The sequence below is a fragment of the Schistocerca piceifrons genome, chromosome 6, assembly GCF_021461385.2.
Source record: "Schistocerca piceifrons isolate TAMUIC-IGC-003096 chromosome 6, iqSchPice1.1, whole genome shotgun sequence".
Classification (NCBI taxonomy): Eukaryota; Metazoa; Arthropoda; class Insecta; order Orthoptera; family Acrididae; genus Schistocerca; species Schistocerca piceifrons.
In genome coordinates this window covers 87,737,785-87,765,451 of record NC_060143.1, presented here as the reverse complement: position 1 = coordinate 87,765,451, position 27,667 = coordinate 87,737,785, and the positions used below count along the sequence as shown (strand labels likewise).

The window sequence follows — 27,667 nt, the reverse complement described above, 5'->3', positions numbered from 1 at the left end:
TAAATGGTTGCGAAAGCGTGCTTGATCTCTTAGCAACAAATAATCCTTGACAAATAGGGAGTATCTTGACGAATACAGGAATTAGCAACCACAAGGTAGTTGCTGCTAGGCTGAATGCCGTAACACCTACAACCATCAAAAAGAAACTAAAAGCACATCTATTAAAAAAAAAGCCGATAAAAATGCTCTTAACGCCTTTTTAAGAGAGTCTCCACTCCTTTCGTTCTGATCACGTAAGCATAGAAAAGATGTGGAAAGTTTCAAAGAGATAGTATCGACTTCAGTTGAGAGACATATGCCACATAAATTGATAAGTGATGGTCCTGATCCCCCATGGCAGACAAAACGAGTCAGATCGCTGTTGCAGAAGCAACGAAAAAAGCACGCCAAATTTAAAAGAACGCAAAATCCCCAAGACTGGCAAAGTTTTGCAGAAGTTCGAAATACAGCATGTACTTCAATGCGAGATGCTTTTAATAATTTCCACAACGAAACTCCGTCTCGGAATCTGGCAGATTGCTTATAGATTACGTACATGATTACTTACTAATATTATAACTTTACAGTGTAAATTGCCCTTAAGATGACCCCATCGCGGGTTGAAACTGGTTGGCGGCAAAATAAATAATGCGATTGTGACTGTCATTTTGAATAATTGATTACTCTGATAGCCTCCTGTTTCTATGTTTAATAACAGCCGATTCAAGACGTGTGTAACAGCGCATCAGAGTAGTAATTATTGCTGAAGCAGGAACTTTTTATTTAAATAAACACGCTGAGGAGTCGTACTCATGCACGCAAGGCATTGCTGGATGCCTGAGGCAAACTATGCCGCAGGGGTTGGCCAACCTCATTGTGAAGCTGGTCACTACAAATATCCCCACGCATCTACGGAATGAGGACAGAAGTCCCAACCTGCCACAGAAAGTGCATCTCCTTGGGTCTACGTTGTGGCCATCACCCCATGCCCAATACTCACGCCAGAGGCGAGGTTTTTGCTCACATTCTAGTTCACAGCCCACAGACAATGAATATTAGACATACTTCTCACCTGATAAATGCTATGGCAAATGAAAGAACCTCGGAAATCCTCTTTCCCGATTTGTATCAACAAGAGTATAATGCAAATCCGCAACCTATTACTAAGAAGTTGTCAAAATTACATGTAAGTTACATAGTTTGTCGTCCGCCCCCGGTAGCTGAGTCATCGGCGCGACAGAATGTCAGTCCTAAGCGCCTGGGTTCGATTCCCGGCTGGGTCGGAGATTTTCTTCGCTGAGGGACTGGGTGTTGTATTGTCCTAATCATCATTTCATCCCCATCGATGTACAAGTCGCCGAAGTGGCGTCAAATCGTAAGACTTGCACCTGGCGAACGATCTACACGGCTGGAGGCCCTAGTCACACGACATTTCACAGTAATGTCAAAATCTGACATAGTTTTGAGATACAATACAAACATTTTATAGATATGGAAATAACATTGTGATAGTTACATTGGCAACATATAACAGCAAACTGTATAATGTGGGCATCTGCAACTAAAGATACGCATTTTTGTGAAATAACCCATAAACAGTTGATGCATAACCTTGAATAGTACTACCACTTTCACAACATTAGAGTAGCAATTTAGTGTGATAACCTTATTTGCACATGTACAAAATCTCCGTATTATATATCCAAATTATATAAAGATACTGACTCCACTTGTTCCTCGGTAAAATTTCAGCTGGATTCGTTTCTACTTTAAAAATAAAACATACAACCCCTGCGTTCTCTATTCTGCTGTTTACTTTTCATCCACACACAAACTCAGTATTCTGCTGGAATCAGCACGTGATGGGTATTACCAAGATGCATCAGATTCGTTCGAACAAGACCTGGTTTCACTCTTTGCATCTCTTTACCATTCGTTATTGGTTCTAATTTTATTCTGTGGCCCCTTTCTCGATGCTTTTGACTACGTCCTGCCTTTTGATCATGATTACTACTTAATGTCACTGTACATCTTAAAGTCCCCCTTTTCTTGGTTTTACAACTACACTGTTCCTTTTACAGCTCACCTGCTTCTTATGACCGTCTTCTTGATTCAGTCTGTTTTAAATTTTGACTGTCGTCACTATTTCGACGACTTTATTATAACCTAACAGGGAATGAGGTAAAGTCAAACTTTTCATGTAAATGATTTGAAAATAAGTAAGTTGACTATTATATTCAAATTTGCTATTGTCAGCTACGTATCTTCCTAGATTCTTGCCAACCCTACAAAAAACATTTAATTCCACCGTGGATAAGTGGGAGAGAATGTCTCCACCAAAGTGGCGAAGGAAGTGATGTTACAATGATGTAGCTGACCATTTGTGTCAGACATGGTCAGGTGCAGTGTCGACCTTTGAGGAGCTTGTGAGAAGCCGTATTGGATTTCGTATTTGGTGAATTTAGTCTTACATCTTGCGTGTTATTAAAGTATGCTGTTTAAAGGCAATGACACATTGAAGAGTTATCAAAAACACATCATTCTCGGTATGATTGATTATAATTAAATGTCAGCTAATTGCATAACAGCAAATAATACCTTCAGAAGAACCTAAGATGATCATCTGTCAGGAAAGTTCTTTGTAGCAAAGTGAAGTGAGATATGGTGTCACAAATTTTGAATACCATCGTTTACATAATGCTCTTTACAATTCTCTTTTCCACCTTCCTGTACCTAAAGTATTTGAGACTTTCTTATTAATGTAATAGAAGTATGTTTACAGTATTTGATGTTAGGTACAGATAGGAGTGCTGTCTCTCTAGATTGTATACTTTCTCACAAATTGCCTTATTTCTGTTTCCACTGGAGCAGTTAGAAATGTTTCGTGATCTGTGTGCTCTGTTTCTGTGGTATGTCTACTACGCTTTGATAAATCTTCAATATGCCATTTACTCAGAGTGAAACACTTTAATAAAACGGAAGTTATAATACCAAAACCACCAAATACAAAATGCAATATGCAGACTTCCAAGTTCTTTAAAGTAATAGCTGACAAAAACCTCAAACAGTTGATATAAGTGGTGGCTATGATATTTTGACATAACTTTCTTAGATAACTTGGGTACAAACAGTCTCTCCCTGGACAAATGGATTAGTACTGCCACCTTTGATTGCTCATGACCGTTTAATCTTGAAAGCGAGGGCAAACTCTGGTAATGCTGTAGGTGCTGAAGGAGGGGATAATAAATCATGTCAGTTCCCATGTCTGCAGAAGGAAAATAGAGGGGGAGTGAGATGGCAGAATGGCTGGGGAGGAGAGTAACCTTGAGCTTGACCTTGGAGGAGATCTGGCAACAATGCAACTGGCACTGATACTTCTCTAGTCTCCCTACAATATAAATCCAGTAAGTTTTGAGACTGGTTTAACAAAAAATAGAGAAAAGTTCAGATGGTGGGTTTAATGTTTCAGGTGTTCTATGTAGTGTCCCCCCCACTTGAGTACAATGCACAGAGCAATCATAAAACCATGTAAAACAGTAGAAAAGTTCTTCTTTGAGGTGTTGTTTAGCTTGCACATCACATAAGCTTAAATATTGGTTACCTTGTCAAAGAGCTGACCCTTCAAGTGACTTTCTGGACTTTCTCACTTTGTGGTAAGTTTGTATTGGTAACACTAAATCACCGTTGGCGATTTTTTCTAGACTAGAATTTTCCATATTTTGCATTTTGATCAGATTGCCACAGTTGTAGTTCGACTGTCAAAGTGTATGGGACAAACTTTAGCCTGCCCAGTTGGCCGTGTGGTGTAACGCACAGCTTTCCGGGTGGGAAGGAGCGCTGTCCCCAGCACAAATCCGCCCAGTGGATTTGTGTTGAGGTCCGGTGAGCCGGCCAGTCTGTGGATGGTTTTTAGGCGGTTTTCCATCTGCCTTGGCATATACAGGCTGGTTCCCCTTATTCCGCCTCAGCTACACTATGTTGGCAATTGCTGCGCAAACAAGTTATCCATGTACGCATACACCACCATTACGCAAACATAGGGGTTACACTCATCTGGTGTGAGATGTTCCCTGGGGAGTCCACCGGGGGCTCAACCACATAATAACCCTGGGTTCAGTGTGGGGCAGCGGAGGGTGAATAGGGGTGAAGTGGACTGCGGTAGTCGTCGTGGAGTTGCGGACCACTGCGGCTGCGGTGGGGACGGAGCCTCTCCGTCGTTTATAGGTCCCCGGTTAACATAATATAACATGGTACAAACTTTAAACACACTTTTCTCTTCTTCAGAACATTCTGGAGGATGTCTCGAATAACTAGAGATGTTGCTCCAATTTTAATTGTGACACAACAGTGTTGACACATTCTGGCTGCATGTAGACTACTTAAAACTGCCTGCTTACAACTGACTGGTGGAATGCACTACTGCAGTACAGAGTTGTTAATTCAACATGCTACTGTAGTTATTGCGCTGACAGCGCCTATACGACAAGAATAAAGCCAATATTGGAACTGTTCAGACCGTTGGTATATTGTGATTTCTCTCTACAGCTGGTTTTTTAAAAATGTTTTTATCTATCTGATGGCAGTATCGTTTAATAAACATAAAAGTAAATCTTTGTGTAGCCCCACTTGCCAGGTCAATTTTTTACTGTTAATTTCTCCAGATGAGGAGAAAGTAAGCCATGTCGCAAATTGGCTGAATTGCAAGGGAGGCTTGACTGTTGGATACCTAACTACTCTCTTTCTGGAGCGGAGTCAACTGCATGCACTCTTCGCACCCATCTCTGGAATGGCTAAGGAAAACTTTTGCAAAACAGTTTGGGCGGACTTACGATGGCCTTATCGGGGAACAAGGCGATGGCCTTCAGGAGCAGGCTGTGTCGCTGCGTGAAGAGCACGGCGGGCGCCATGAGGAAGGCAGCCCTGACGACGGAGCGCATGCGCGGCACCAGCTCTAGCCACGTGTAGAATGCGTTGCCGCCCGAGCTAATCCCCACGAAGAAGACGCGGGGGTTCCCCGTCAGTCGTCGCGTCAGCGACAGCAATGCCGGCATGTCGTACCGCCCCACGTCGTCCAGCCTGAAAAGTGCGCGTGCAAAAAGGCGGAATAATTACCCGCAAATGACATGTAAAAACTGAGGTTTAAAATTAATATAAGTTACTCTAAATTAGACTAAATTCATGTAAAGTATGTCGTACCATACGTCAGAAAGCCTTGCGCGATATTTACTTATGCAGAGTGGTCAGAGACAGTATAAAAAGCTAATAAGGATGTTGCAGGGTAGGCTGTGCCGAGAAGTAATTATTAAGGAAAAAGTTCGATATGTTTTGCCGTTTTCAGTATAATCAGCACTGAAGTTACCCGCCGATGGAGGTTTGAAAAGTTCTCGGAATCACCACAAGAGGACAGCGCTAGCGCAACGAGTTGTTTACATGATATTGGACTGTTGCCTACTGCGTGCCACGTCAGTGCTCTTGGAAGAGAGCTGTGGTGGTGATGTAGCTCTGTTGTTCCAGTGTAGTGATTTGCGAAGATGGAAAAAAATCGAGATTCGAGCGATGATTAAGTACTTTGTAAAGAAAGGTATGAAAGCAAAGGACATTAATGCCGATTACCAGGGCACACTGGGGGAATCTACTCCTTCATATTCAACTGCTGCCAAGTGGAAGATTGAATTTAAATTTGGTCGGGAAAGCTTAGATGATGACCCGCGCAGTGATCGGCTAAGATTTGTCACTACTCCAGAAATCATAGAAAGGGTGCACAAAATGGTCATGGAGGATCGCAGATTGAAAGTGCGTGAAATTGTTCACGCTTGCGAGATGTCATCTGAAAAGGTATATCACATTTTAACTGAAGAATTAGAAATGAAAAAATTATCTGCAAGATGGATGCCGCGACTCTTAACACTGGATCAAAAACGAATGAAAATCGACGTATTGGAACAATGTTTGGCCCATTTTAGGAGAAACGAACAAGATTTTTTGCGCCGGTTTGTGACCACAGATGAAACTTGGGTGCACTGCTGTACCCCAGAGACAAAACAACAGTCAAAGCCGAGGAAACATGCTGATTCTCCGCCAACAAAGAAAGCAAAGACAATTCCTTCGGCGGGAAAGGTCTTGGCGTCAGTGTTCTGGGATGCAAAGAGGATTCTGTTTGTAGATTGTCTCCCCACTGGGCAAACAATTACTGGAGAATACTATGCTACCTCCGTGGACAAATTGCAACAAAAGATACGATAAAAAAGGCCAGGTTTAGCAAGGAAGAAAGTCATCTTCCATCAAGACAATGTGCGCCCGCACACATGTGCCGTCACAATGGCAAAATTACATGACCTAAGGTATGAACTGTTGGCACACCCGCCTTATTCACCTGATATGGCTCTGTCAGACTTCCATCTCTTCCCAAAACAAAATTTTTCTTGGTGGACGAATTATTTTGTGAGCCTGGAGGAAACTCATTTTCGAGATGGGGTTCAAGGCACTTGAACATCGTTGGACCAAGTGCATTAATCTACAAGGAGACTACATTGAAAAATAAAAAAAAGTTTCAGTGTTGTAAGTACTTTTTTTTTATTCTGTTCCGAGAACTTTTCAAACCACCCTCGTAGTTACATATACTGTATACCCATACGATCACGGACCCTGAAGACCATGCTCCGACCTCACAATGTTCCTCCATAGATTACGATCGTGTGCACTTTGGATCCAGTTCTCATCGACACCTAACTGCTGAAGGTCTTTCTGCAGTTCATCGTCCCATCGCTTCCTTGGTCTTCCAATTGGACGAGTTCCATCAGGTTTTCGCTTAAACCCAGCATTTTTCTGGCCGTCTAGCAATGTTCCCTGCGAGGCTTATTCTCCACGCTTTCATTTTCTTCATGATGTGTGGTGCTTAATTGGCCATTGAGTTTCGGTTCTTTCTACTTCTCCAAGAGTTCTCTTCGCAGATTGGTGCAAATACATTTATCATGATTTTCCTTTCAAAGATCATCCTCTTTTTGTGGAGCTTAACGTATTTGTCCCATATGATAATACCAGTACTGTCACTGCATTATAGGCCTTAATCTCAACTGACGGGTTTTTGTTGATATTATCTGCTCCTGACTGGAATAAGTTTTAGACACATTGACAATACGTTGATTAATTTCTTGATTTACATTACATGCCTGGTGAACCAAGTGCCGAATACTTAAAATTTTTCACTCTGATTATACTCCCTATTTCATCCTGCAATGCGGCGCTTTTAGGGGCTTCTCTGAATACTTCTATCACTTCATTCTTCTCCATATTAATCGTCAGACCAAACTTACTAGCTTCTTTGCTAAGTCTGTTACAGTTTGTGCCCTCTCTTCCTCTTAATCCACTATGGCTGCAATGTCGTCAGCACATTTCATAACTGTGTTCTGCCATTTAGAATCACCCCATTACCTTATCTTTTCATTTCCCGAGTTGATTTCTCGAGCACCAAATTGAAAGATGTGGCAAAATGGCATCACGTTGTCTCACACCTGTTCTGATATTGAATTTCTTGGATAGCTCCCTCTGGTATTTCACCTTGGCTTTTGTCTCTGCTGTACACACCTTCACCAAGTTAATTAACGTTGTTGGTATGTCAAGCTCTCTGAGGTTGTAGGTAGTCAGTGTATACTAATATACGCATTTGATGAATCCACAAATGTTACCAGGAACCGAAGGCTGACTTCCCAGCACTTCCCCCAGATTTGCATATTGGTAAAAATTTGATACATGGTTGATCTTCCTGCCCAAAAACCTGCCAGGTACTCTCTAACGTCATCTTCAGCAAAAGGCTTCAGATTTTCAAGAAGTATTAGTGATATCACTTTGTATGGTACACTTAGTAGAGTCATACTTCTATAATTACTACAGGTCCCTTTATTGTTCTTTTTGAGCAGTGGGATAAGAGTAGCTTGACTTCCACTCTTTTTGGATCTCCTCCTTCTCCATTCTTCAGTTACGAGACTCTATATCTCTTTCTGAAATGTTTCACCTCCTGCCATCCAACATGTAGTTGCACGTTTAAATTCAATCTGCCAGACAAAGTGCCGCCAAGTGTGCTCTTCTTTGGGTTTCCTCAAACCGAAAAGACTTATTTACTATCAAAAACAGTCTTTATCACAATTTATTTATTACGGTGACCGGTTTCGACCACTACTGTGATCATCTTCAGACCAATGAGTAAGAACCTCCTTCTGCTGGAGTGATTCTCCAGCAGAAGGAGTTTCTTGATCATTGGTCTGAAGGCGATCACAGTAGTGGTCGTAACCGGTCATCGTAATAAATAAATTGTGATAAAGACTGTTTTTGATATAAATATTTGTAACACATTGATCACTGATCACTGTCATAATTGTAAAAATTCTGTCACTAAATGTAATTGGGTTTTCTCTTTTGATGCTAGTCAGTTGTCAGGATGAGCATTCTAAAGAATTATGTCAGGGTGAAAATACTAGATAAATTAATTTTTCTCTCGTAACAACATGTGGGCAGGGTGGGTTCTTCCTTGGCTCGGGTATGAGGTAGAATGAAACAGCATTTTTACATAAGATAACTGTTGTTGCAAGTTTCGTACAACAGTTTTCTTACTGGATTGTACTGGCTCGGAGAGCGGCAGCTGTGCCGTTTGCGAAGCCTTCTGCTGCGGCAGCGGCGGCGGCGGCGGCGTCTGATTACGCGTAGCGGTGTGTATCTCGTGTTGCCGTCTCGCCCAGCTGACTGGAGACGCGTAGCGCGAGGTGGCCCGTTTAATTATTGCGAGTGAAGTCGTGCATCGGATGGTGATACCTTGGATGTGGCGTCCCAGTGTTTCACTTCTCTAAGCGGCCGCGTGTGTTGTGCGTCGGCCAGCAGAGCGGCGCAGCGGCGGAAGGCCAGTGTCCCGGACTCGAACAACGGACTCCCGCTTGCCAGTCTTCGGCTGTCAGATCTTCATCCCAGCTCACAGGTGACTGCTGATGTGAGGCCGTCTCCTTCCCGTCCTCACGAGTCACCTGGGTACATAAAAATCCGTCTTGAAATACCTTTTAACTTCTGTCTTCTGGCGCCGAGGCTGCTACTTGCTATTCCATTACAGCGGCGGACTTCATGCGTCTGTGCATGATGTAGTCTCATCTTGCATGACGGTCTTCAGCACCGAAACTGACTGAAAGCTACTGCTACTCTTCTCTTCTTCCTTCGTCTTCTTAGTCTGTTGTCTTCGTCTCTCGGGCCCACTGTGACTCGCGTATTTATTCACTTCAGTTCACTGGAGGTGAACGACTTCACGGTCATTGCCTCGTCTGTCACATTGAAAAGCTTCTCGAAGAATCTTCTTAACGTCGGTCATTGGCTCTTGGAATGTAGGCGAGGGCCTTTGATCACATGTGACGACTGAGAAACACGTGAGCCGGTCATTGCCTCTTCTGTCACGTTGAAAAGCTTCTCGAAGAATCTTCTTAACGACGGTCGTTAGCTCTTGGAATGTAGGCGAGGGCCTTTGCTCACATGTGACAACAGAGAAACACGTGAGCCGGTCGGGCGATGCCCTGACGGCTGAATCGACAGCGTCCGCTTATGTGGAACTTGCTGACTTCACGGTCATTGTCTCTTCTGTTCTGCTGTTCTGCCCGCTGTTTGCCAGTATGTAACTCTCTAAACTAAACCAAGTTTTTCATTTATATTCTAATTTCTACTTCACTTTGATTTCACTAATTTATTTACTTAAGTACCACTCAACATAATGTATTCGAAAAGACTTAGCTTTTGCTCACCCATCTTAAGTTTATCACTTCCGAGAAAGTCATCTTTTAATTAGTAATGAGCATTTGAATAAGTGGTTACTCGGGGACCAGTAGTCGTCTGCGCATTACCATATTTTAGCACCTGCAGATGCTTGAATCTGCATACACAACGACCTGATTGGCTAACATCAATGGTAATTAAACTGGAAATGGCGTGATCACTCGAATTTTTTATGAACAATTATTTCTCAGTAAAACCTACCCTGCAATAACGTTACAAGCTTTTCAGACTGTTTCCGACCAGCCTGCACTCGTATAAATAGCATCGCCAAGCGAAGAAGCCCTAAAGCGCATAGACGATTTTAGCTGCCACACGCAACACCTACGAATGTTCTTTATAGCAGGTTTTTGTATCCACAGCATGATAAACCGAAATGCCACAGCTATAAGATCGCACAATACAGTACAACAACAGATTCTGTTTTGTTTTTTTTAAAGTTTGGCAGCAAATGTGGCTTAATGTAAAGAATGTTAAAAATATTCCATATTTTAAGAGATGGTAGTAGGGATAAAAAAAAAGATAGAAAAGAAATGTCCAGTAAACATGAGTTCTAAAACGCATACCTTAAGAGCCTTAAGCACTGTTCAGTAGAGGGAAAAGTGTTTCGCAGTAGCGAAGATGTACAGGTGCTCACGGCACTTAACGTATGCATTTTAGAGACCATGTTTATTGGAGTTTTTGCCTTGTCCATACTGCCACCTCTCAAAGTATGGAACACTTTTTTAAACATTCTGTGTTTCAGTTTGACAGTGTGCCTGGTAGTGTCATGCGTTTATCTTATGAATTTATCAAGTATCAGTAAGTTAAGGGAGATGAGTGAGGTTCTACAACTTTTTCATTAATTCAGGTGACTGTTTGTATTAGAGTATGTGTGCAGTAAACAAAACCCTAGCTATTTAATTTCATTTAAGGGGGGTAGGACGTCAAACGGGCCGACTGGGAGCAGGAGAGGCACCACACGACTTTTTATTTTCAACTGTCTACACTTTTACAAATAAACTCATACAACTTTGTCAGCATGACCAGGAAGGATTCACACTCATAGCAGTGGAAGTGCAAAAACATAACAGAATAATGTTTTTTAGGTATGAAATTTCATCATTTTTTCACTTACTGTTGGCTGCATTAGTTGCTATAGGTATATTTTTCTTCATAAGTAAGAGAGATTCTTTGATGAATATTGCACAGTCGTCGGTAACAGTACCATCGGCACTGCGCAGCGAAGGTATTGACTGCGTCTTGCCGCTTGTGTACTTTACATACGACCAGAATTTCTTCGGATTTTCTACCAAATTTATGGATGACAACGCGTGACCGCATCGAACTGCACAGGTGGAGAAACTCTTGGAACGAGAGGATATTCGGCAACTGGGCTGGCCTGCCCGTTTCTGCAATTTAAATCCCATCGCGTGGGATGCGTTGAGGAGACGTGTTGCGTCACGTGCACGTGCACGTGCACCAACCACCATCCAGCGACTGACGACCGTGCTGGTGGGCGAATGGAAGGCCCTGCCACAAGAACTGCTCACGAACCCTGTGATCACTTTGGGGGCACGTTGCAGAGCATGTATTATCGTCCATGTTGATCATCACTCTATGAAGAACCGTGTATCCAGGGAACCATCATAGACCGAGATGACTTCAGTGTAGTTATTGTCTTTGAATAAAAGAGTCATCTCTGTTCGTCTCATTGCTTGTTTATTTCAGTTACTTTCTGTACTATACTGTAGCAATTCTTTCCTTGTATGGTCCAAGTTTCATCGAGCTACATTACTTTGCAGTGACACGCTATGTGAAAGCTACTTTCACCTCTTTTTTTTAAAGATAAAATGATGTGAGTTCAGAGATTTTGCAGCGATTCCTACAGTGATATGTCAGGTCTTTCCAAGTCAATAACAAGTGCCCTTGATTTCATTCAAGAACTGCACTGGATCAGTGAAATTGATGCAATATGATTAAGATAAACAACTCTAATGGGAGACGTAACTACCATTACTACAGTGTACATTATTTGCTGCATAGCGTTTGGCGCACATGACCTGAAGCTCTCCCATGTAGCTGGTAGGGTAGGCCGCTTACGTGTATCGCCAGTACTGTGGGTCCCTGCGGGTCCATTTGCGGTGCCTTCTGGAGTAGAAGCAGCCGCGCTGGTTGCCTAGGACTACGTCATATCCGGCGTCCGCCAACATGTATGCTGTTGGCAGAAAACTGAAATCAGCGAGACGTGTCAATCGTTGCCGCGTCAAATGTTACTTACAATTTTAGACCTATCTCTATGCCATCAGTATTTCCTAAGTTACTGAAAAGGCTGTGTATGTAAGGGTAATTGATCATTTTATATCACATGATTTGCTATCAAATGTACAGTTTGGCTTTAGAAGTCGTTTAACAACTCAAAATGCTATATTGTCTTTTCTCTGTGAGGTAGTGGATGAGTTAAACAAAAGCTTTCGAACGCTTGGCATATTTTTTTATTTAACTAAGGTGTCTGATTGTGTTGATCACAAAATATTGCTCCTGAAGTTGGAGCAGTATGGAATACGGGGAGTAGCTCACAATTGGTCCACCTCTTACTTTAGCAACAGAGAGCAGAAGACCATTATTCACAGTGCTGAGAATATCTGTTCAAATGGTTCAAATGGCTCTGAGCACTATGGGACTCAACTGCTGAGGTCATTAGTCCCCTAGAACTTAGAACTAGTTAAACCTAACTAACCTAAGGACATCACAAACATCCATGCCCAAGGCAGGATTCGAACCTGCGACCGTAGCGGTCTTGCGGTTCCAGACTGCAGCCCCTTTAACCGCACGGCCACTTCGGCCGGCTGAGAATATCTGCGATGTGGGGCCTGAGTGGGTTGCAGTCCAATGGGGGGTGCCCCAGGCATCAGTGTTGGGGCCACTCCTGTTCCTTATATGTGTAAATGATATGCCTTCTAGTATTACGGGTAACTCTAAAATATTTCTGTTTGCTGTTGACACTAGCTTGGTAGTAAAGGATGTTGCGTGCAACATTGGCTCTGTTTAAAATAGTGCATTTCATGACCTAAGATCATGGATTTTAGACAATAAACTAACGTTAAATCAGAGTATGACTCAATTTTTATAGTTTCACACGATTCAACAAAACCTGACGTTTTAATTTCACAGAATGGGCATATGAGTAGTGAAGCTTAACAGTTCAAATTTCTAGGTGTTCAGATAGATAGTAAACTGTCGTGTAAAGCGCACGTTTAGGATCTTGTTCAAAGACTTAATGCTGCCATTTTTACTATTCTAACGGTATCTGAAGTAAGTGATCGTTCGACATGAAAATTAATCTACTTTGCTTATTGTCATTCGCTTATGCCGTATGGCATTATATTTTGGGGTAACCATTCCCATTCTAAAAGGATATTTTTGCTGAGAAACGGGCGGTTCGGGCAATAAGTGATGTATGTTGGCGAACCTCTTGCCGACCCCTGTTCACGAGTTTGGGTATTTTGTCACTGGCCTCTCAATGTATATATATTCCTTACTGTCACTTCATGTTAACAATATTATCTTATTACCAAGAATTAGCAGCTTTCACTCAGTTAATACAAGGCAGAAATCCAATCTGCATTTGGATCGCACTTCGTTGACTCTCCTGCATGAAAGTGTGTAGTGTATTGCTGCATCCATTTACAATAAGCTACCACAAGAATTAAAAAATCTTAGCAGTAATCCATGTATTTTCAAATCTAAACTGAAGAGTTTCCTCTTGGGTCACTCTTCTATTTTGTCGAGAAGTTCCTTGGAAAATAAGCTGATTCTTGTTGTATTGTTGATTGCGTTTTTTTAAACTTATGGCTTGACTTTTTTCGGGTTCATGAACATGTTATTTTTATCTGTTATTACTTTTATGTACTGACACGTTCCATGACCTTAGAGATTAGCTCTTCACTTTGGTCCTACGGAACTTGATATGTAAAAAAAAAGAAAAGATACAAGCTCTGGAAGTGAAACGCACGTACGAGGATATTCAGGTTACAGTACTTTGGCCCGTCTGTTTCCATACTTGTCAGAACGATCGTCGCTGGAAAGATTATGAGACACTGTAGTGCAAAACATGCACAGCAGCCAGCAAAGAATTAACCTGTCCTTTATTTTGTTAGTATATTCTCCGTCTTTATATCTGTCTTACCTACTTTGATTTGTCTTTTCACACACACAAACATGCGCACACACACACACACACACACTAACCAGCACCATGGACGTGGGAAGAGACAGGAATGTACACCTAGATAGAGGGGTTGGAGAAAAATTTGGAAACACCGCGCCATATGCATGTTTAAATAGAAATGCAGATGTTAGTGAAGCATGCAGCTGGTGCTGTTGTATTTGGCCACGAACGCCACCTGTGCCGTGTCCCCAGTACGATACAAGTGTCAGTCGTGGTCAGAACAGTGTTCTGTGTGGTCGTGAGTGCATTGTGTTGGATTTAAGCGAGTTCGAACATGAGCATATTGTTGGTGATTGTATGGTAGGTGCTTTTGTAGTGTTTGGTGTTTGGTGTTTCACGAGGCACCGCATCGAAGATTTATATCACATACAGTAAAAACGGAAAAAATGTCCCAAAAAGAATGACCCGATTTTAACTTATAATAATATTGAGATAAATGTCACTAGGTGACTGAAACAGCGCTAGATGTAATTGGCATGGTCTAGAGTTTCAGAAAAAATCCGGTAGATGTCGCTACGAGCGCTGACCTGGAGAGTGCAGCCAGTCTCGCGCAGTATGGCGTCCGCACAACAGAAGGCGTATTGTGTTATTGAAATTAGTCGTATTCAATTATTGATCGCGGTTCAGTGGGCGTTTCATATTCGATTTCGTGCTAAACCACAATTACCAAAGAACATTCGAAAGCGGTTTAAACAGTTTGAAGAAACAGGGTGCCACTGTAAAGGCAAAAGTCCTGGCCGGCCACGCGTTCCTGAACAAACAGTGGAACAAATCCGACGAGCATTTGAGTGGAGCCCCTGGAAGTCTACCCGTCGTGCTAGCTGAGAACTTGCATTACCGCGCACGACAGTGTGGCGTGTGTTACAGCGTCATTTAGCCCTCAAACCATACTGATTACAACTGGTACAAACTCTTCCAGGCACTGACAAAGTGAAGCGAGTGAACTTTACCAATGGTATTCTAGAGGAAGTGGAAGATAACACTTTTATGTCACGGTTGATATTCAGCGATGAGGCAACTTTCCATATTAGCAGTAAAGTTCACTGTCATAATGTGCATATATGGGGGGCTCGAAAATCCTCATGAAACAACTGTACACGAACGTGATTCACCAAAAGTGAATGTTTTTTGTGCTGTTTCGCAAAGCAAGGTTTATGGACCCTACTTTTTTGAGGAAGAAACCATAACAGGTTAGTAATATCTTGAAATGCTGCAGAACTGGTTATTTCCACAACTTGACTCTGACAATTTCATCCATCAGCAAGATGGTACACAACCGCACTGGCACAACAATGAGCGCAGTTTCCTCAATGCCAACGTGCCTCAACATTGGATAGGGCGTACAGGACCGCGACACCAGGCCTTATACTCTTGGCCTCCTAGGTCTCCTGACTTAACACAATGTGATTTCTTCCTGGGGGATATGTTAAACAATGCGTTTACGTTCCTCCCTTACCTCGTGACACTGATGAACTAAAAACCAGAATATCAGATGCTGTAGCTTTAGTGACAGAAGATACCTTACGCTCAGTTTGCGATGAATTCGGCTATCGGCAAGATGTCGTCCGTGCAGCCAATGGAGGACATATTGAACATTTATGATGGATTTTTTATAAACTTCTGCCTTTTATGAGTAATTTAGTATGCTATTTGTTGGTGTTCAGCCCTTCTTCCTAATAAGTAATTCTATTTAAAATCAGGTCATTCTTTTTGGGACACCCTGTATTATCCGCTAAGTCACAGCGTGGACAAAAGTGTGTACTGAGTGATTGTGGTGGAAGAGGATTTTAATGGCAGATGAGAGGACGACAGCTGCAGAATTGAATGTCACACTCGCAAACCCTGTCACCAGCAAAACAACTCGAAGGGAGCTCCAGAAGCAGGGAATTGCAGGGCTCGAGCTGTGTCACAGGAATTCTCTCCCCCGTGGGCATTCCTGCAATATTCAGAATATGTTCCTAATGAAGCTCCAAATAGCCTACAACACCGGGACTTTGCCCTTCGCGTTTTTGGCATGCAAGGAAGTGGATGGCATGTGGCCAGGGAATATTCTGTGTACTGATGAGGCACATTTTATTCTGCATGGTGCCATGAATGTACAGAAATGTCTCGTATGCGGTTCTACTCCACCAAATGTTGTGCAGAAACGCCCGCTGCACTCAGGTTATGTGACTGTGTGGTGTGGGTTTACAAGCTCCTTCATTCTCAGTAGGTTGTCCTTCGAGGAGATGACACATCGTGGCTCTGTCAGGTGTACACTGACACCCGCACGTTATGTGGATGTACTTGTACAACACATGATTCCGGCGTTGCAAGAACGCAACTGTGTCCACACCATTATTTTCATGCAAGATGTTTTTGTTTCGCTTTATGGCGCGAAAACAACTGTGGTCACACGACCCCAAGTCAAAACTACAGGACACGAAGACAGAGGAGTTAAAAAACGACTATAGTCAGTCCCAATTGACATAGGAGAAGACAGCTGAAAACAGGGACGTGGAGAAAGGGCTAAAAAAGACACCATACAGAAACGCAGGGCCAGAACTAAAAATCAAATGGCCTTTACCATATTGTTTCGGCGGATAAAAAGTAAAACGCGGTCGACAGCCCGCGCGTCAGTTGCTAAAGCGGCCTATAGCTGAGACGGCAGACCCAAGCGCGAACGTAAACGGTTAAGAAATGGGCATTCTGTCAGGGAGTGGCGGACAGTTAAAACTTGGGTGCAGTGTGTACAAAGTGGTGGGGTAGCGCCGCTTATCAAATGGCTAAAAAGGCAGTGCCCAATACGCAGCCGAGTTCAAATGACCTCCTCCCGGCGGGAGGGCACGGAGGAGGTCGTCCAAACCGCTGGGAGAGGCTTCACAAGCCGGAGCTTATTCCCGTGAAGGGAGGACCATGGGCGATGCCAAAGGGACACCACCTGCTGACAGACGGTAACACAGAGATCATCGGAGAGAATATAGGAACTAGCGGGCTGAGGTACGAGGACTGCAGCCTTGGCAGCAGCGTCAGCAGCCTCGTTTCCTGGCAGACCGACATGACCAGGAACCCACACAAACTTCACTGTGGCTCCACATGTCGCTTGTCTGGTGAAAGATTTGCTTCCAGAAATCTTTGGTAACAACCGCTTCGTCTCTAGGCAATTTTAAGATGTGTGGTCTTCCAGATTCGCCAACCTTAATCCATGTGACTCCTGGTTGTGGGGCTAAGTGAAAGATCGTGTCTATTATGGATGCGTTCGGGCTCTTCCTGATCTGAAGGATTCCTGATCTGAAGGACAGCATACGGCGACATATTGCTCGCTGCGGGTACTGCCGATCATGCCCTGTTGCAGATGCACATTGCTGGTGAATCGGAAGACCATACTGGACGCACATTATCTGATGCATCGTTATCATGTGTCTGACCGTTACTACCCTTTTCCTGGACCCACACCACGTTCAGACTGCTTACAGCGCCACATTTTCAGCTGGTGGTAGAAAGTGGCACTATTATTGTTTTGTGCATGCTCCACACATACGATATTCCAGTGTCTTGTGATGAATACAGTGCACACTGCAGCACTCGAAACACCGTCAGTCTGATAGTAACCACTTAGAATATGACTAAGCGACAACCTGGGCCCAGTTTCATGTTGACTATCTGACGGACATTAGCATCCAATTATTTGTTACTGCTATCTATCACTTGTATTTTGAAACATCCCCTTGAAAAATTGTGAATGACAGTGCTGAAAAAAAAACTCTTACGTTGATTGATACAGAGACAGCTGAATAAAAATAAGTGTACTCAGACAATTTTCTCTTTACGTATTCTGATCGTCACTATACTGACACACAATATTTTTAGCGCAACGCAATCTGACTTTCAATAATCTCTACTAAAGAATGGCCCTGACTAACAATAACCTATACCTTTCACGAATCACTTACCTCACAAAAATCTTCGTTATTCGAGCTACTGCAATACAGCGAGCGCCAATACTGGCAGCTAACTAAAAGACTCTAACTACTGATGGCACTAACTACTGATAGGCATAGTTAGCAAATGAAAGATTTTGATAGAGAACGAACAATGTATTTACCTTAATAATGTTCAAAAGTCATCACATATATCTATCAATTCATGACAACCATCTTTAAAAATTTCCTTTTTCTGGTGGACTCACGTCCAGATCGTCCACCTATAGTAACCTCTCAGAACTTTGGCATCTCTCTCTCCACATCCACCACTGATGGCGGCTGACCTCCAACTGCTCAACGTGTTGTTCACTTCCAAATGCCCAACACTACAATAGCGAATATTCCAACTATGCCAACCAGCCACAGACTGCACACAGCTCAGTCAGTGATTTTCATACAGAGTGCTACGTGACATTACCAACATAAAAACCTAAACAGCCTACTTACAATTTTTATTTCTCACCAGCTGGCAATCCTGGCAATGCCCAGATATTTATTTACGGCTGAGTCCAAGACTTCTTATGCATGGAATTTATTTTTGACTGATGAAGCTTCTTTGTATAAAAGTGTGAAAAAGTACGATTGAGGACATGGGTGAAGAGCTTGTTGTTTCACTAACATAAGAGATAGCCACGTACAGCTGGCTATGAAAACAGCAACTGACACCAAGGTCCACGACTTCTAGATACAGTTTCTGGCGCTGTGCTTTGTTTATAAGCATGAAATAACATAAGCTCACCGGGAACCGTACACGTTTAAAGCGAAATGGTGAACTATTAAGAATAAGCTGGATTTGGGGATGAAAACTCAAATGCGCTATTTCCTTTCAAAATTTCCGCTTCTATGATATTACGTTGGAGAGAGGTAACTTTAAGCCTCTGCGAGTTAAGGGTTCCGAGGAGTGAGATAATGCATCACACTCTCGATCAGAGCTAAGTAATTTCAACATTAGTCTACGTTTGTAAAGATAAAATTGTGGTGCTTAAATCTGTCACTGCTGTAAACTTCCGCAAATAAGTTCATAATTTAAAAAAAAACTTACCTAGGAAATAAGTCACAAGAAGTAAAACCTATCGAAAGAAGCAAAATAATGTCGTTAGGTTTTTAATGCATAAAGAAAAACCTGTAAATCCATATATTCTATCCAAGGAAATCCGTTGTTGTGCTCATGATAAAGAATATCAGTTAGATTCCGTAGAAATGTTGGAACACGCGAGGCAATACTGACCCTACGACTTTTCTTAGAAGATAGATTAAGTAATGGCAAACCTACGTTTCTACAAATTGTAGACTTGGAGAAACCTTTTGACAATGTTGACTGGAATATTCTCTTTCAAATCCTGAAGGTGGCAGGCGTATAATGTAGGGAGCAAAAGGCTATTTACAATTTGTGCAGAAACCAGATGGCAGTTATAAGAGTAGAGGGGCATGAAAGGGAAGCAGTGGTTGAGGAGGGAGTGAGACAGGGCTGTAGCCTGTCCCCGATGTTATTCAATCTGTATATTGAGCAAGCAGTAAAGGAAACAAAACAAAAAGGTGGAGTATGAATTAAAATCCTTGGAGAAGAAATAAAAACTTTGAGGTTTGCCCACGACATTGTAATTCTGTCAGAGACAAGCAAGGACCTGGAAGAGCAGCTGAACGGAATGGACAGTGTCTTGAAAGGATATAAGATGAACATCAACAAAAACAAAACGAGGATAATGAAATGTAGTCGAATTAAATCAGGTGACGCTGAAGGAATTAGATTAGGAAATGAGACATTTAAAGTAGTAAATGAGTTATTTTATTTGGGGAGCAAAAAAGCTGATGACTGTCGAAGTAGGGAGGTATAAAATGTAGACGGGTTATGGAAAGGAAAGCGTTTCTGAAGAAGAGAAATTTGTTTACATCGAGTATAGATTTAACCGTCAGGAAGTCTTTTCTGAAAGTAGTTGCATGGGGTGTAACCATGTATGGAAGTGAAACATTGTCAATGGCTCTGAGCACTATGCGACTCAACTTCTGAGGTCATCAGTCGCCTAGAACTTAGAACTAATTAAACCTAACTAACCTAAGGACATCACACACATCCATGCCCGAGACAGGATTCGAACCTGCGAAACATTGTCGATAAACAGTTTAGACAAGAAGAGAATAGAAGCTTTCAAAATGTGGTGCTACAGAAGAATGCTGAAGATTAGATGGGTAGATCACGTAACTAATGAGGAGGTAATGAATAGAACTGGGGAGAAGAGGAACTTGTGACAAAATCTGACTGAAAGAAGGGACCAGTTGGTAGGACATGTTCTGAGGCATCAAGGGATCACCAGTTTTGTACTGGAGGGAATAGTCGAGTGTAAAAATAGTAGAGGGAGACTAAGAGATGAATATACTAAGCTGATATAGAAGGATGTGGGTTGCAGTAGTTACTCGGAGATGAAGAAGCTTGCACAGGACAGAGTAGCACGGAGAGCTGCATCAAACCAGTCTCTGGACTGAAGACCACAACAACAGTCATAAAAATAAGATTGTGCTGTTTAAATCTGTCACTGACCTAAAATTCCCAAAATACATCTCTACTGAGTAAAAGACTAAAGGTACCGGGTATTGGCTCTAAGTGTTGTGAAAAACTAACAGTGCCTTGTATTGGGTCTTTGGTGTACTATGCCATGATGATTAAACATTCAAATTACTAAGACGAATGGACGAGTTTAGATAAAATTTTAAATTACAATATCTTTTCTCTCCATGTTCCAATTTTGATGAAATAGTCTATATATTGCCCCAACCTGCACTCTAGTTAACTGTGAAAACCCATAAATATTCATCGAGAGATTTTTGGAGATTAGCGTGCTCAAACAGACAAACAGGTGGACATAACGGTTTTGCAGTTTTATGATCAGTATAGAACATATAGATGTCTAGCGTTGTAGGCTAAAAACCGTTTGTATTTGTATTGGATGGGTTGTACTGATAAATGCGGTTAAAGAAACTGAAAGCATATAGAATTAAATTACCGAGCATGGCGTCTGGTAAATATGTAGAGATCTGATAAATTAGCACACTATAGGAAGAGATGGAGGTTGGTATGGTACACTATGTGATCAAAAGTATCCGGACACCCCCGCCCGGAAACATACGTATTTCATATTAGGTGCATTGTGTAGCCACCTACTGCCACGTAGTCCATATCAGCTACGTCAGTAGTCATTAGACATCATGAGAAAGCAGAATGGGTCGCTCTGCGGAACTCACGGACTTCGAACGTACTCAGGTGATTGGGTGTCACTTGCGTCATACGTCTGCACGCGAGATTTCCACACTCCTAAACATTCCTCGATCCACTGTTTGCGATGTGATAGTGAAGTGGAAACGTGGAGGGACACGTACAGCACAAAATCGTACAGGTCGACCTCGCCTGTTAGCTGACAGAGACCGCCGACAGTTGAAGAGGGTCGTCATGTGTAACAGTCAGACGTCTGTCCAGACCATCACACATGAATTCCAAACTGCATCAGGATCCACTGCAAGTACAATGTCAGTTAGGCGGGAGGTGAGAAAACTTGGATTTCATCGTCGAGCGGCTGCTCATAAGTCACACATCATGCCGGTAAATGGCAAACGACGCCTCGCTTGGTGTAACGAACGTAAACATTGGACGACTGAACAGTGGAAAAACGTTGTGTGGAGTGACGAATCACGGTACACAATGTGGTGATCCGATGGCAGGATGTGGGTATGGCGAATGCCTAGTGAACATCAAATGCCAGCGTGTATAGTACCAACAGTAAAATTCGGAGGCGGTGGTGTTATTGCGTGGTCGTGTTTTTCACGGAGGGGGCTAGCACCCCTTGTTGTTTTGCGTGGCACTATTGTGGTGTCACCGCCAGACACCACACTTGCTAGGTGGTAGCTTTTAAATCGGCCGCGGTCCGGTAGTATACGTCGGACCCGCGTGTCGCCACTGTCAGTGATTGCAGACCGAGCACCACCACACGGCAGGTCTAGAGAGACGTACTAGCACTCGCCCCAGTTGTACAGCCGACTTTTCTAGCGACGCCACACTGACAAATACGCTCTTATTTGCCGAGACGATAGTTAGCATAGCCTTCAGCTAAGTCAATTGCTACGACCTAGCAAGGCGCCATCACCAAGTTATATTGAGATGATAATACTGTATCAACAAGACCAATGTTCACCAATTGTGGATTGAAGTTAAGTATTCCAGCATCTACGTACTTTTCTTTATAGCATTCGTTACGTATCCTGTTTCAGACCTCACGCCAGCCTGCGTGAGTTTAAGCGCGTGCCTTTCGGCTTCCTCTCATTGTGTCTAGGCTGTCTTGCCTAGACACAACAACTATCACAGCACATGCCTACGTTGATGTTTTAAGCACCTTCTTGCTTCCCACTGTTGAAGAGCAATTCTGGTATGGCGATTGCATCGTTCAACACGATCGAGCACCTGTTCACAATGCACGGCCTGTGGCGGAGTGATTACACGACAATAACATCCCTGTAATGGACTGGCCTGCACAGAGTCCTGACCTGAATCCTATAGAACACCTCTGGAATGTTTTGGAACTCCCACTTCGTGCCAGACCTCACCGACCGACATCGATATCTCTCTCAGTGCAGCACTCCTTGTGGAATGGGCCGCCATTCCCCAAGAAACCTTTCAGCACGTGCTCGAACGTATGTATGCGAGAGTGGAAGCTGTCATCAAGGCTAAGGGTGGGCCATCACCATATTGAATACCAGCATTACCGACGGAGGGCGCCACGAACTTGTAAGTCATTTACAGTCAGGTGTCTGGATACTTGAACACATAGTGTACCAGCAGAGGGAGCGATGAGTTTGCAAAAGAAGTTATGTAAATGAGAGCGTTGGTGAATTACCCAAGGACTTGTTCCTTCCGCGCAGCACGAAGTTGTCGGAGCAGCCTATGAGCCCTGACATGACGAGCACAGCGCCCCTGTCGGCCGCCGCTGGCAGGATGCGGTGCGCCGTCAGCTGGTAGCCGTCCTCCGTCTCGGTGGAGTGCGTCTCGCACTGGAAGCCCTCTTCCCTGCACAGCTGCTCCTGCCAGCAACACAGCAGAAACGTACCGCCAGTAAAAGAGAAGTCTCCAAGTGTTTCAGTTGCAACTGCCTGTCTCCGATATGACAAGCGCGTCGAGTTAGCCAAAAATAATGAACCGACAGATCTTACTCACTACCCGATCGAAAGTACACTACTGGCCATTAAAATTGCTACACCAAGAAGAAATGCAGATGAAAAACGGGTATTCATTGGACAAATATATTATACTAGAACTGACATGTGATTACATTTTCACGAAATTTGGGTGCATAGATCCTGAGAAATCAGTACCCAGAACAACCACCTCTGGCCGTAATAACCGCCTTGATACGCCTGGGCACTGAATCAAACAGAGCTTGGATGGCGTGTACAGGTACAGCTGCCCGTGCAGCTTCAACACGATACCACACTTCATCAAGAGTAGTGACTGGCGTATTGTGACGAGCCAGTTGCTCGGCCACCATTGACCAGACGTTTTCAATTGGTGAGAGATCTTGAGAATGTACTGCCCAGGGCAGCAGTCGAACACTTTTTTTATCCACAAAGGCCCGTACAAGACCTGCAACATGCAGTCGTGCATTATCCTGCTGAAATGTAGCGTTTCGCACGGATCGAATGAAGGTTAGAGCCACGGGTCGTAACACATCTGAAATTTAACGTCCACTGTTCAAAGTGCCGTCAATGTGAACAAGAGGTGACCGAGAGGTGTATCCAATGGCACCGCTTACCATCACGCCAGGTGACACGCCAGTATGGCGATGACGTATACACGCTTCCAATGTGCGTTCACCGCGATGACGCCAAACATGGATGCGACCATCATGATGCTGTAAACAAAACCTGGATTCATGCGAAAAAATTACGTTTTGTCATTTGTGCACCCAGGTTCGTCGTTGAGTACACCATCGCAGGCGCTCCTGTCTGTGATGCAGAGTCGAGGGTAACCGCAGCCATGGTCTCCGAGCTGATAGTCCATGCTGCTGCAAACGTCGTCGAACTGTTCGTGTAGATGTTTGTTGTCTTGCAAACGTCCCCTTCTGTTGACTCAAGGATCGAGACGTGGCTGCACTTTCCGTTACTGCCATGCGGATAAGATGCCTATCATCTCGACTGCTAGTGATACGAGGCCGTTGGGATCCAGCACGGCATTCCGTATTGCCCTCCTGAACCCATCCATTCCATATTCTGCTAACAGTCATTGGCTATCGACCAACGCGAGCAGCAAAGTCGCGATACGATAAACCGCAATCGCGATAGATTACAATCTGACCTTTATCAAAGTCGGAAACATGATGGTACGTATTTCTCCTCCTTACAGGAGGCATCACAACAACGTTTCACCAGGCAACGCCGGTCAAGTGCTGTTTGTGTATGAGAAATCGATTGGAAACTTTCCTCATGTCAGCACGTTGTAGGTGTCGCCACCGGCGCCAACCTTGTGTGAATGCTCTGAATAGCTAATCATTTGCATATCACAGCATCTTCTTCCTGTCGGTTAAATTTCGCGTTTGTAGCACGTCATCTTCGTGGTGTAGCAATTTTAATTGCCAGTGGTGAATCTGGGTACCTATTACTGGAAATTACTTTGGGGTGTGTCCAACATTCGCTTTTATGATGGCTGAGACTCTGCTAGGGACACTTTCAATGAAGTGGATGAATCTCTGTGGAGGAATGACTGCTCTTTCTACCTCTACAGATGAATTTGGAGAAGGTTGTGATGTTGGACGCTGGGGTCTGAAGCAGAGTGATCGTTCTAATTCGTCCCATAGATGTTCCATTGGGTTCAGATTGGGAAGCTGGGCAGGCAAATCTATTTCGGGAATGTTATTGTCCACAAACCATTGTCTCACAGATACTGCTTTATGACAAGACGCATTCTCATACTGATACAAACAGCCATCGCCCATGAACTGCTTTTCAACTGTATGAAGTACATAGTGCTGTAAATCGTGTTCTTGTCCTTCAGCATTTATTGTTTTGGTAAGTGTAGTAAGGGCACCACACCCTAACCACGGAAAATATTCGCATACCGTAACATTATCTCCTCATTACTAATTTGTAGGCATTACACATGATGACTTGTTGTCCAGGCATTCACGAAACTCAAACTCTTCCAACCGATTGCCACTGGGTATAGCATGATTCATCCATCTACATCATTTACGTTCATTCACTGTCCTGTGGCGTCCCTCTTTGCACCACCTCAGGTATCGCCTAGCATTCACTACAGAAACTTGTGGCTTATGTAGAGCTGATAGGCCATTGTAACCCGTCCTTTTCTAACTCCGTACACACAGTTATTGTGCTAGATGGACTGCTGGTAGCACTTTGGAATTCATGAGTGATTCCTTCCCGTGACTGCACGCAATTGCTTGCAGTTACCATCCGCATGCTGGTTGGTACCTGTCTCTCAGTACATGAGGTCTCCCTGATTTGGTTAAGCTGTAGCTGTGCCTTCAGATTTCCTTATCACAATCATATTGCCAACAGTCCACTTGGGCAGCTTTAAATGGGTTGAAGTGTCCACATTTGAAGTAAATGAACTCTCTTGATCGACCCATTCTTCTGTCACTGCTTCTTTACTGTCAACAGAATACTTCACACCTTTCTTTCACAATGGTGACTATTTTGTTTACATGGAGGCCCCAGACACATTACAGGAATGTTTACATAAGGGGCATGGCCAAGTGGCTGGTTTTTTTTTTTTTTTTTTTTTTTTTTTTTTTTTTTTTTTTACGTAAGGATAACAATGGACACATAGAGACTTCTTGCGGGCATCTCACGGTCAATTCCATATTGTATAAGGATGCCTGGATACTTCTGATTGGATAATGCATTCCATTGAGGAAAAATGAAAAGGAATATTAGGTATGAGGCGAGGGTCCACGTTGTTTTATACGAGTAGGTGCTTCAAACACCTACCTTTTTAAACCTTCGGAAATTTGTCGTATATGAGCATTAGGCTGTGAGTAGCGGAAGAATGTACAACATCTTCATGTGACCCTTGTTATCCTTATGTAAATAAACCAGACACTTGGGCATGCCTCTTATGTAAACATTCCCATAATGCAGCTGGGGCCCTCATGTAAACAAAATAGCCACCAGATGCTTTTAGCCTTATGTAAACAAGCCACACACTTGTGGTTTAAATTTATGTCTAGGTAAGTGTAATTTGTGACCTTAATGTAAACAAACAGGTCATGTATGCTTTTAGTTATATTTATGTGAGTATAATTTATTACCCACACACTTTTAATCCAATCTTAATTATGATAATTTATGACCAAAAACTATCATCTTCTCTCCCTCTCTTGTCTAGTCCAGTTGGGTGGGCTGAATTACTACAAATTACGAGGCAAAAATTGACGTCAAGTACTTTGACATTGCAGTGGAAGTGTGAAAAATGATAAGGCGTTATTCTATTACCGGAATTATTGTAATTTAGTGACATCACATCTGCCCATGGCATTTTCTGGAAGCACTCCAATGTATGACCACCTTCCATTTCTATTTATAGTTTTGGAGGCTTTGTTACATTTTTGGAGTAGTTTGTTAAAATTTTTGTAGAAACATTGCCAGTTTTTCCCAGTTGGAAACACTCACTTTCAGCCACTTTTCAACATTGTCAACCAGACACAGTAGATCATGGTAAGTATGGGACTAAAACCGTTTAACATATACCACAGTTCATTATAACAAACTTTAAACCACGGGATATCACTGTAACAGCTGCCACAGCGTGTTATTTAAACAAATACACTAATATACCATGTTTTAACGTTTAACAGTTATCACATGAATTATTTAAACAAGTAGGCTGATCTTCCATCACTTAATGTATAAAAGTTACTACAGTGTATTATTTAAACAAATACGCTCGTGTTACAAATCATGTCTATTTATGTGCGAACGTCTCTCTGTAAGGAATCTATCTTTATATTATAAGTCTGTTAAAAACAATGGCTGACACACTATGACGTCACTATCAGGCTGCCTGAGAGAAGTTTAACACAGCTGTAACGTCCCTCTTCCTAATCGGCCTATTAGATTGCGATATGAATGACCATGATCACGCATGCCTAATGAAATTTTGCTATGAGTAAGATTATCGCTACAGAAGGAAAATAATAGAGGTTAGTAGAAGGGAAGTTTACAACAGACCCTTCTGAAGGAATAATCTACTCTAAACCTATACTTAATACTGTTAATTTGAAAGGGATAGAATTTAGTACAATCGCTCACGAACCACACATGGGGTGGAAAGGGTACCATGTAGTACTTAATACAAAAATTACTGGTGGGTAATGGTCGCCAGCCCATTCGGGCATAAATATCCAAAATCGTAAGAAAGGTAATGGCAAACAAAATCAAGCAAGTAATCACAGGCATGCAACGGGAGGTTGTCACGCTGTTCCACAACACAACAGTTGACAAGAAAATGAATGAAACAGAAAGCACAGAGTTTGCAAATACTTATTGTGAAATATTAAATTTTGAAAGCAGAGCTAAAAGAAGTTGCTGCTTAAATAAATGACTGACTGCAACAGAAGCTTTGTTACACAAAAAAATGACTTTCAGTAACCTCAGTGTAATGTAATGCAAAATTTGGAAAAGGCAAGCAATTTACTTTTAAATATTGAAAGATTGAATTGAA

General features: G+C 42.8%; 1 protein-coding gene across 3 annotated transcripts in view; it reads right to left on the bottom strand.

Moving 5' to 3' along the window:
* LOC124802582 (lipase 3-like) overlaps positions 1–27,667 on the bottom strand; it is a 150,283-nt gene that overhangs the window by 67,511 nt on the left and 55,105 nt on the right. For all 3 annotated transcript variants that reach the window (XM_047263453.1, XM_047263452.1, XM_047263454.1), the window contains 3 exons: positions 22,830–23,013; positions 11,860–11,974; positions 4,809–5,055 (listed from right to left, as the gene is read on the bottom strand). In XM_047263453.1, coding sequence (XP_047119409.1) covers positions 4,809–5,055; positions 11,860–11,974; positions 22,830–23,013 — 546 coding nt within the window. The remainder of the gene's footprint in view (positions 1–4,808; positions 5,056–11,859; positions 11,975–22,829; positions 23,014–27,667) is intronic.